The sequence below is a fragment of the Aricia agestis genome, chromosome 5 (assembly GCF_905147365.1).
Source record: "Aricia agestis chromosome 5, ilAriAges1.1, whole genome shotgun sequence".
In the NCBI taxonomy this organism is placed as follows: Eukaryota; Metazoa; Arthropoda; class Insecta; order Lepidoptera; family Lycaenidae; genus Aricia; species Aricia agestis.
In genome coordinates, this window is record NC_056410.1 from 12657771 (window position 1) to 12669861 (window position 12091).

General features: G+C 34.8%; 2 protein-coding genes across 2 annotated transcripts in view; both read left to right on the forward strand.

Moving 5' to 3' along the window:
• Nucleotides 1-12091, forward strand: part of LOC121727416 (acetylcholinesterase-like) — a 96660-nt gene that overhangs the window by 18849 nt on the left and 65720 nt on the right. The gene's annotated exons all lie outside the window — the stretch shown is intronic.
• Nucleotides 9278-10075, forward strand: LOC121727115 (cell wall integrity and stress response component 1-like). Its single transcript, XM_042114795.1, has 3 exons — nucleotides 9278-9473; nucleotides 9566-9700; nucleotides 9788-10075. The coding sequence occupies exons 1-3, from the start codon at nucleotides 9420-9422 to the stop codon at nucleotides 10073-10075; spliced, it is 477 nt and encodes a 158-aa protein (XP_041970729.1). The 5' UTR covers nucleotides 9278-9419.

The following is a 12091-nucleotide window of genomic DNA, read 5'->3' on the forward strand; positions in this document are numbered from 1 at the left end:
TAATAAAAATGAATACTTTCAACAGCAATGTGATTCTGAAATGGGCTAAAATGCGAGATTTTTGAAACTATGGAATGAAATATCTTAAAAATTTGAGCTGATAGAAAGAAAGCTTCATAGAAACATATATCGTGCACACAAAACTCTTATAGGAACTGCTATTAGTTTGCACAGGATACAAATTTTTTTCGATTTTGTTGACCTGTGATTTTTGTATAGTTAATGAATGCACATTTATAACTTGTTTTACACTACTAACAAGATCATCTCAGTTACGTTCAAAGGAATTTGAACGAAAATTTCCTTTATACTTTTCCGAATACAATTTTTTTAGTTGACCGACTATTACTCAATAACCTATGAAGTCTTCTTAGCCGCAATAGTTATCCATTTAAATTCAGGATATTTCCTACCCCCGTGATTTTTTTTCACATTTCCATAAGCAGCTGTTTAGCTGGTAGAAGGGGGGGGGGGGGGGGGGAAATGGGCTCTAAGGATTTTTCCACTTTAAAACTTCATATTTTACAAATGGATTCCTTAATCGGAAAATGGTCTTAAAATACTCATAATATTTTTAAAAAACCTATCTAACGACACCCCACACGGTGGGGTGGACGAGGAAGAAATAAATCACCCCCGCTTTATGTGTATGGGAGGTACTATAACAAACATTTTTTTCAAGATTTTAATGTTGTTTTTAACTCTGCCAAAATGCCAATGCGTATTCACCGACATGTATTTATCACGCCTTATCTTGGTCAGTTTTTCACGCCGTTCTTCGTGGTATATGTGACATATTTTTGTGCATTCAAATAATTAGAAACCTCAATGTTTAAGTGTTTCGACTTAATGCAGTGTTGTAGATGTGTGCGGTTTGTAGTAAACGAATGACCTCAATTTATCGGATAAGATAGGAATAATATATTCGGCCGGGCTCACCTTGACCATTGCGCTCCTAAAGCTGTATCGATCGACCTCACCGTACAAAAAATGCCTTCTTTCTTGATTGAAATTAATTACTTTCTGGAGGCTTTACGTAATCGCCACTTATATCAGCTGAGGCTCAGATAGCTACTTGAAATATACTGCCTCGTTTTTCCATGTTTCTTTTAAGCGCTTTAGGTCTGCACGAATTCGAGTCTAAAGTTAAAAAAGGTTTTTATAAAATATCAAATGTTTTGTTTCCAACCCTGCCACTGTTGCTCGCTTGCGTCAGTCTGGATTAAAAGTTGACTCTAGGATAAATAAAGGACGAGAGAAATAACATAATTATTATGTTGTTTATTGTAATTTAATTAACTATAAGTTTTAACTCAGACTGGCGCAAGCGGGAGAGCCATGCTTCGGCACGAATGGTTTGGCTTAACCGAAGAAATACCACGGGCTCACAGAAAACCGGCGTGAAACAGCGCTTGCGCTGTGTTTCGCCGAGTGAGTGAGTTTACCGGAGGCCCCCCCTCATCCCCTACCCTTCCCTACCCTCCCCTATTCCCTTCCCTTCCCATCCCTACCCTCTCTTATTATCTTATTCCCTCTTAAAAGGCCGGTAACGCACCTGCAGCTCTTCTGATGCTGTGAGTGTCCATGGGCGACGGATGTTGCTTTCCATCAGGTGACCCGTTTGGTCGTTTGCCCCCTTATTTCATTAAAAAAAGCGGGCAATTGTGGCGGGGTTGGAAGCTGTCCTACTTCCTACTAATATTATAAAGGCGAAAGTTTGTTTGGATGTATGGATGTATGGATGTTTGTTACTCTTTCACGAAAAACTACTGAACGGATTTTAATGAAACTTTACAATAATATAGCTTATACATCAGAATAACACATAGGCTAAAAATTTAAGCAACTTTCAAAATGGGGAGGTGTTATGTTCGTTTTCTTATGTTCAACGATTACTCCGCCGTTTGTTAACCGATTTTCAAAAATTTTCTTTTGGTATATAGGGTATCTTCCCAATTTGGTATTATGTTCACAAAAGTGGTGATCTGATGAAGGATCCATAAGTAATCGAGGGAACTCCTCAAAATTTATAGGGAAACATGTGGTGACTTTGGTTTCGTGAGAAGTATTCTAAGCATATGGCACCAACAAGTAAGATTTTGCACCTAGGTATACCTGGTATACCGTGGTTCGGAAGGTGCTTAGAGAACTCCTGATTCTTTATAGATACAAGTTTGAGAGTTTCGGCTTTGTTTTAAGAATGGAAAGCATATACACTACTCTGCAAATTACATTCATCATCAACATCATCATCGCTACCATATTATACCATGTTATTGGTACTTTTCAAAATCTTTTAGATATAGACTCGAGTTTGTCAAGCGATAATTAAAAAAAATCTATACCTACCTAATGTTATAAACCTGATGAGTATGTTTGCTTGAACGGAATCGGAGGATCTACAGGGCCGATTTAAAAACTTATTTCAGTGTTAGATAGCTCATTTATCGAGTAAGACTATAGGCTAAGACTTATACGACCGAAGAAACTCAGGAAAATGTGGGAGAAACGGGGGAAATACTAGAAAATACGAACTACTGGAGCAATTTTTATGACAATATTTAGCACAGATATAGAGTAGACCAAGTGAAGGGAGTAGGGACATAAGAGCTATTTTTTATGGGAAAATGTACGGTTTCCGTAAAATTCCTAATTTACGCGGGCGAAGCCGCGCGGGACATCTAGTATATTATAAGGGGAACTACCCTATGTAGTCAAGTACAAGAGCCAGACTCCGTTAAATGTAGTTTGATTTAATAAAATATATAAAAATGTGCCCTAAATTAATGTAGCGTGCTATCGTATTTATTTTTTACGTTCAATTTGATAATTTAAATTATAGCATTATAGTCACGCATATCGAGCTTTGGTTTCTTGTTGAAAATTTGCAAGCTAACAATTTATTAGCGAATTGTGCTGGTGCTGTATCACTTTTTGTCATCCTTTGTAATTTCGAGCAATTCTTGTGTATATATATATATATATATATATATATATATATATATATATATATCCGAGATTCCTTATATATATATATGTATATATATATAAGGAATCTCGGAATCGGCTCCAACGATTTTCATGAAATTTAGTATATAGGGGGTTTCGGGGGCGATAAATCGATCTAGCTAGGAATTATTTGTAGAAAATGTCATTTTCATCGAAAACCGAGCAAAGCCTCGGTCAAATACCTAGTTTATATTTAAATAACAATATATAACTGGGGTAGATATACTCAGCAGAAATTTATACTCACTAATTTTATAAAACCGCTGAACGGATATATTTTTAGTACCGCGAAAGAAAATATGAAATAATTTTTATCCCGGAAAAACGTACGGTTCTCACGGTAAGAAAGTTTTAGCGCAGCCGATTTGCGGGTTTCAACTAATGCTTTATAGTTAAAGAAGGAGCTGCTATCCAGTAGCTCTACCATGAGTTTAAAACAGTAGTATTTATCGATACTCGACACGACTACGTAAATTTTTAGTATGGCAATTTTTACAGCGCCTCTAGCGGTTACTTGCGGAACTAAAATCGCCAAACTAAATATTTACGTAGTCGGTATCTAGTATCGATACTTATCGATATCGACTATAGCTTTAAGCTCATGGTAGAGCTACAGCTCCCTCGTTGTAAACAATCCGAGGTGTTGATTTCGCATGCAATTTAACTTCAGCGGTTATGTCTAAAGTAATGCTGCATACAAATTGAAGCGCTTAGCGGTTACTCCGACAAAGTTTCGAGTGGAGCATCGACCTAGCAACTGAATAAACTATCAAGACTAGTATCGTATACAATATGAACAATTTATAACGGGGATAACAAAGACTCCAAGTTTACTAGGAGCAGACACCAGCAAGCTTTTTGCCCCTATTTTGCCTACGTGTAAGCCTTGGAAAAACAGGGTGTGACGGAATAAAAATATTTTTTGTGTTAATAGTAGATGCTGCCCACAACTTTCTTGCGCAGCTTATATTTGTGCGAAAATCGTACATTTATATGCAATAAAAATCTATGTTCTTTCTAAATATTAAAGAGGAATAGAGGTACACTTTTGTATTCCTAATAATAGCAAGGTTCAATCTGGAATAACAGATACCAATTTTATTGCAAGTTTAAATAACAATGAGCCAATTAAAATGAAATGCAGCACAGAAAGCTTCGGAAAATTTTGCAGCGCGACCTGTATTCAAAGCGTATCTCGTTTGTGAATAAAGAAACCTGCCGGTGACGTCTGTGCGTATCAAAGGTGAACTGAAATTGTAAAATGGATATCGCCGTTGCAGCTCGAACTTTGTTTTCCAAGATTGTCATAACCATTTATTCGAAAGAGATTCAGATATGGAAATTGTTAGATTCGGTTCCGCGGTTGATTACGTTATTTTCCAGCGAGTCAGAAACGTTTTACATTTTCAAACGTTGAATTATTACGTCTGGTAAAGAAATTACGGAGCGAAGGCTTCGCCGAGAAAGCCTTGAGAAATTCATGACAATACTAGCGGTCACGTTCGACTACGACTGTGTTACTGACGCGGTCCTACCCCACAATCCCATCACTTGGTATACTTTACATGCATAATGTAGCTGGTTTTTATGTATATTCTTAAATAATATGGGAAAAGTGTCTGTTTCATTAAGTTAAATAGGCTCTGAAAGTAATGTGTGTATTTCAATATTTGGCGATAATGTAGCATAGATTACGAACTATTTTTCGTTTGGAAATTATTTGCAGTTCCTAGTTTTTAGAATTTCCTTTTGTGCGCCGAAAGCCACCGATAATCTAAAATCTATTTCGGCCTAGTAGTGCCGTCGTTTTCTTTCTTCTATATTAATAAATGGTGTATATTTAAATAATAAACTAGCTATTTGTAAAACACGAATGACATTTAAAAATGATTCCTAGCTAGATCGATTATCGCCCCCGAAACCCCCTAAACCCCCTAAATTTCATGAAAATCGTTGGAGCCCATTCCGAAATTCCAATTAATAATTATATATAATATACATAATTATATACAAGAATTGCTCTACGTAACATAGTACAACGCCACATTTTTTCCAAGATTGATAATGATTAGATCACAATAATTACATATCAAGAAGGTTACTAGAATGCATCCACTTAATAATATGTAGAAATATTTATCTATTGATCTCCACATGATAATGAATATACAAAAGAAATTAAACTGCGTAATTAGTAGAACTACATAAGGAGTAATAATTTCAATGACGATGAAAGGTCGACTACTTTATAAGGACAAACATAGAAAACAATAATTGATAAACAGCACATTAATTATTATAATTTACAAGTACTAGACATGATAACCTAACCTAACTCAAAAACTCTTTTTCATTTTTAGTTTTTTTCTTATTTGTCTAATTAATCATTGATTAACAACAACTGACCATCATGCAGTCAATCAGATGTTAATTTGTTTTGACTTTTTAGTAAATTATTCGTTAGGTAAGGTACTAATTTGGTATCTAACGATATTGACCTTGGTACAAAAGATACGGGAATCGCTGGTAATAGGAAAGAATAGTAATTAATTAATAATTGAAGACGGGAGTGGAAGAATCGAACAAGTAACATTTCGTAACATACGGACAATGACTCATTTTTTCCCTAATTATTTTAATAAAACTTGTAACTTATCTTCTCAACTTCACAACCTAGTTAATATATCTGGGTATACATATAATCCATAGTTTTTCTATTTCAAAAAATTTTTCCGGCCCTAAAGTCTCCATTTAAGCAAAAAAACGGAAAGTTTTTTCATGTTACTTACCTTATTCTTCCACTCACATCTTGAATTATTATAGATACCTATAGTTTGTGTAACTTCTGCATTTGTTAGCAAAAATAATAAATAATTATTGTTAATTATTTTACTTGAACTTACTTTTTAATTACCTTAATATATTATAATAATTTAGGTACATGATAATTCGAATTTAGGACAAATTACAAAATACTATTCAACAGGTTTACAGAATGAAGTTAAAAAATTATTAGAAGAACAAAAAAGAAAAATATGTTCAAGAAATAGTTATTAAGTACGGAAAAATATAACTTCAGAAGTGTCATATACATTTTTAAACTAAAACTAGAGGACGCCTGCAACTCCGTTGCGCCAAAATTCGTTCGTACGTTTATTCGGGATAAAAATATATCCTAGTATCTCCTTTCCCGGGACTCAAAGTATCTCCATACCAAATATCAGCAAAATCGGTTCATTGGTGTGAGCGTGAAGAGGTAACAGACAGACAGACAGACAGAGTCTGACATACACACTTTCGCATTTATAATATTAGCATGGAAGTATGAAAGTTTATAACATGTTATATCATATTTTGTGAGTCGCCAACGCTCTCGATGGCCTAATAAAAAATCAATATGGGGCAGTTTAATTCGGCTCTGGGGAACTGAGGCGGAGCGTTTCCGTTCACAAGACAAAGGTTCGATTTTTAATTTCCGCAAGTTACTCTCGTAATGCTGACGATCTCTGTGGCTCAGTGGTGAGTGCGTTGATAGCTCAAGCCGGGGGTCGCGGATTCACATCCCGCCGACGGAACAAAAAATTTTCAAAGTTCCTGGGTCATGGGTGTATATTAAATATGTGTATGATATAATAAAAACCTTAAATATATTATGTACAGTATAAAAGTATTAAATATAACGGGGCCAGACTGGCGTTGTGTGAAGCGTCCATAGATATTATATTATATTAAATTACTAATATTAATTACATCTCTCTCTTTTCTCTATTGCTTCTAATGGTACTATCTCGCTCTCTCTCTTTCTCTTATCCGTTGGATTTTAAAGAAGTTAGACACAATAGGTTTCTTTTGCTCTACATATTTCAGGTTAGCTTTGTCGTATTGTCCTCGTGTATAGCTGATGAAATTTTGATGCGGCAAAGTTTTCAATAGGCTTTTCATAGGCTGTCACTGTACCAGTTACGTGACTTTTCAAAGATATATTATTCATTTAAAGTTATTCTACCACAGAGCCTGTATAAAAGTTATCCTTATGACGTTGGAATAGGTCCCTTTAGATAACTCTGAACAGACTGAAGTCCAACTATAGTTGGAGGTACGAATTAATCAGCTGTCAGATGGCGACAGGATAGCGACGGGGATTAATAACTTTATTTGCTTTCGATAGGTTATAGCGGAGTTGTGTTCGCTAAAGCAATATCGAATTTAGGTTTCAGTATTAATTACTGTTCAAAATGTTTTAATGTTAAAACTTTTGCACTTTCTCTCGTTATTGTATGTCTAGTGCTATTAGATATAATATTTTTATTTTAGACTAGCTTTTGCCCACGGCCTTGCTCGCGTGAAATTTGAAAATCGCGTTAGAATCCTTTGGGATCATGATCTTTTCCTAAGACCAAAAAGAGCCTATGTTACTCTCCATCCTTTCAACTAAGTCTATGCCAAAAATCAAGTCAATTAGTTGCTACGTTTGAGCGTGAAGGAAGGACAAACAAACAAACAAACACACTTTCCCATTTACAGTATTAGTATGGAAGTATGGATAGTAGGAAATAGGATTTGCAACACTAAACGCTATTAATAAGTTAAAACTTACACCTTATTCGGTATATAGAGCTCTATATTATACAACGTTATTGAAAATACTATCTGGTGCAAATACAATTAGGCTATTTGTCTACGGATAGACGGACAGACAGATGTTAAGTTTGAAGAAGACAAATATTTTATAATATAATATGTGAAAACCGTATTCAAATTGGATTAGTAGTTAATGTGTTAAAGAAAAAAGTTTGATACAAAATCTTACCCCCTCTTTTGTCCCCTTAGAGGGGTGGGGGAAAAATTTTCTGACCTTTCATTTTTGGCTCAATTTAAAATAGTTTCCGTAAAGGTTGCGATGATGTAGCGATACTATTGTAAATTCCTGCGTTTAAAAAGAAAGAAGCTGCGAATATTTAAAATTTTTATTTTCGACATCTTATTGATCATTTTGAACCAAAAAGTAATTATAATACGTTTACAGGTACGAAATATGTGGAGTATTTTACGAGCCTCTCGCAAAAATTGTTTGGCTCTCCTCCAAATTGATTTGTAGGTTCGTTTAATTGGAGTTACATAAAGATATGTGGCCGCGCGTTCACCCCTGTCAGACCTCGTTATCGTATTTGAGTGTTTATTAAAATCGGTGTTTTCGTCATTTTTCTCGTATGTCAATTAAAGCTTGGAATTTAATATGAGTTGTCATTTTGACAAACCATGATTGAGGGATAATTAAATATAAACTCTACCATACCATATTATTGCCTTTTTACCGAGCTACTGTTAAAGTTACGCATCCAAAAGGCAAAAAGTTTCATTCGTATATCACAGCCACTTTTTTCCGAAACAATAGGACCTATACCAGTGTTTTTCAAGCTTCTGTTGGTCGCTTAAGGTCGGGAGAAGTATATTAATAAAAAACAATAGGTAAAGATCAAAAATAGGTGAATTAAAATTCACCTATTTTGCTAAAGCAAAATTGTTATAATATATTTAAACATAAATGCTTGATAAAAAAGCAAAAAGTGAGGGGTCGCGAAACATTTTTTCTTACTTTTCGGATCACGAATAAGGTTTAGCCGCTCTAATATTTCCACGCAAAACTAGATAACAAAATTTAACTTTTGGGGTCCCCAAATACTTAAAGTTGATTTTTTTCATCAAATATAACAGATAAGTCTTTAATCTGGGTGCACAGCGGTACCCCAGCCAAGTCTAGAGAAAAAAAAATCTATAGATTTATATATATATCGCACGCTGAGAACGAAAGTGACCGATATCAAAATTTTGGTTAAATGAGTTAAATATACAGAATGACTTAAAAAAGTACAATCTATCATACTTATAATAGAAAACTGGCTAATTATGGTAAGAAAAGGATAGAGCTATATTTCGGTCTCTTTGTCACTCAAGCATTCTCGCCCCCCGCGCCCGAATCAAAGTGACGAAATCAGTGTTGCACCGTGAGTTGTCGTAGCAGGACGTTACAAGTTTAGTACCGCAGTGACCGATTACGCCTTGAGTCTGTTTATTTGTCAATATTGGAGGTAAGTTACGTTACAATTTATATTCATAAACTGACCGATTTAGATTTAGGTCCCTTTTATGTTTTGTGTATTAGCAATTCCAGTGGCATATGTCAGATTTGGTCACCTATTTATTAAGAAATTAGTCTAAGTAATGGTCCCATTTTGAAACAGGTCTGTTTAGTTATAAGTATACTCTTAAATATTTTGTGCTATTCAAAAGAAAGTCTGTTTAATATTTTCAAGTTTGTTTTTCAATAGGCACATCCAGTAATAGTGCAATTCATTACTTTTTTCAGTGTTTAATGTTTTCTACTGAGTCAGCTATCCCAAAAGCTAAAAATGAAAAGAAGCGCTTTAATTCTTCAAATGGTGGAGGATAGACAGCAAAATGAGGTAATTTGGGATACTATTTATTTATGCTTCGTTTTTTGTCAGTAGTAATGTTTATTGTTAGTAAAAGAATTTAATATTATACTTGCTTGCAGAATCTTAAAGAGGCTTTGGAAATCGACAAAGAAAACATACCATCTAGTCCTTCAATCATCGAAAATACATCTCCACGTCTGGGCCAAGAACATCAGATAATACAAAACCCAAGCAAAAAATCAAATCCTTTAAATGTAAGTTATTAATTTCAATGTAAGACATGGGTCATTAACATCAAATTTTCTATCTTATGATAAAATGTTAAATTATTCATGTTTCAGGAGCCTGAAAGAGCTTGTCAAGAAATAAATACAGAACCAGACATTACTGACAAAACTTCGGAAACTACAGATGCTGTCCGACCACGTTCAAGAAGTTCCAGTACGAGCAGTTCTTCATCCTCAAGTAGTAGCAGTACTTCATCATCTTCAAGTACTTCAGTTACAAGTGAATTTCAAAATACAACTATTCCTGGTCCTAGTACCAGCAATTTAAGACCTCAAACAGGTAACCCACGTTTATACGCTCAATCACCAATACACCCAAATGGAAGTGATGGATCTAAGTGACTCTGATCCAACATACCGTGCTGTAAATTCTAATCAAAGAAGTAGACGTGTTTCCAGTACTAGCTCTTCATCTTCTGATTCTTCGGGTCAACCGCAACCCTCAAAAAGTAGGAAGCGTAAAAGGAACCCTGGTAACTGGAAACAGAATCAGACAAAAATATCACGAAACTCCGGCAAAAGTTACAGGTCTTTGTCCAAATCAAAAAAAATCATTCCAGCTAAGCATGTGAAAGGAACATGTACGAGCAAGTGTAGACTTAAATGTTTTGATAACATAAAAGAGGATGAGAGGTCTAATCTGTTTAAAGCCTATTGGGGATTGTCAAATTTGGAACTACAGCGTGCTTTTATTAGATCTTGCATGATAGAAGTGCAACCTAGGTACAGGTATTCAAATGCTCAAAACCCCCGCCTTCCAAACAACGCCTTTTATTTTACAGTAAATGGCAAAAAGATCCGTGTTTTTGCAAATTGTTTTTCATAAACACTTTGGACATAACGGACAGACAGTTGAGAACCGTTAAGAGTAAAACCAATAGCCATGGTATCGTAGAGCCTGAGGGTAGAGGAAAGCATGACAACAAAAAGAGGGTAGACCTTAAATTGCTCCAAAGCATCAGGAAACACATAGAGTCCATACCGAGGGTAGAATCTCACTATTTTAGAGCTACTTCAAGTAGAGAGTACATATCTGACAGCAAAACTATAAGGGACCTCTGGACTGATTTTAACAATGATCAAAAAGAAAAAAGTCTGCCACAGTGCGACTATTGGTTATACTTGAACACTTTTAACAAAGACTTCAATATAAGTTTTTTTCAGCCGAAAAAAGACAGGTGTGAAACGTGTGTTGCGTACGAACTTGCTCCCGAAAGTAACAAAACACTGCTCAAGCCGAACTATGATAAACACCTCCAAGAAAAAGAGCTTTGTCGCCAAGAAAAACGGACAGACGACGAAACATTGACGAGACCCACATTTGCGCAATTTATGATTTACAGTCCGTCATGTTATGTCCCAGTCCAAGTTATTTTTACTATTCTTCAAAAATAAACTGTCTTGATTTCACAATAACAGAATTAAAAAATGGGGAAGAGGATAAAAAGTCTTACGGAGACGTTTACTGTTATTTTTGGGACGTGACCCAGGGACAAAGGGGAGCCAATGAAATAGGCTCATGTATTTTTGATTACTTACGAACTCTTAGCGCAAAAAACGCAGATAAAAAGTTACATGTAACTTTACATCGAAAGTATAACCCATAAGTATCTAATAAAAGGGCACACCCAAAATGAAGCAGATAATGTGCATAGTTTGATTGAAAAAGAAATTAAGAAGAACGAAAAAGCAGGGCCTATATACATACCAGTTCAATTTGCTACCTTGATCAAAAGCGCTCGGAAGTCTGGACAACCTTTCATAGTCAAAGAAGTTAATTATGAATTCTTCTTAAATCTCAAACTACTTCAGGAGCAGTGGGGATACAACTTTAAGGAAAACCTCCATAAAGAAACAGTTTTGTGGAATGATCTTAAAGTACCTACTTAAATTTGATAAGGCGGAGATGTTTCACTTTTATTACAAAACATCATACTCCGATGAGATTTTTTCTCAAATTGACATGAGGAATAAACGTAAAAAAAATGATGGGTTTCAAAGAAATTGTACTTGAACAGCTATATGAGCATGCACTTGAGTTAAAAGAAAATAAAAGAAAAGATCTCAAAGATTTAGTCAGAAAAAATTTAATACCTACTATTTACGCCAGTTTTGATAATACTTTGTGAGTAACTAAACTTAAAAATAATAATAAATAACATGGATACATACGAGTATTAAGTGCTTATTATTAGGAGTAATATTAAAATATAAAATTTAAAGTGGTATTACTATGTCATACTCAAAAAGCAAAGTCTGAATTAGTGTATTAAGCAGAGTTTAATTAAAATGATTTGATGACTACGACTACAAGACTGTTTAAACTGATAAGTTAGTGCTAATAATACAATTAATTTA

Coding starts and splice junctions, on each gene's coding strand:
- LOC121727115 (XM_042114795.1), top strand. CDS start 9,420: ATGAAAAGAAGCGCTTTAATTCTTCAAATGGTGGAGGATAGACAGCAA. Junction 9,474..9,565: donor AGGATAGACAGCAAAATGAG/GTAATTTGGGAT, acceptor ACTTGCTTGCAG/AATCTTAAAGAGGCTTTGGA. Junction 9,701..9,787: donor AAAAATCAAATCCTTTAAAT/GTAAGTTATTAA, acceptor TTCATGTTTCAG/GAGCCTGAAAGAGCTTGTCA.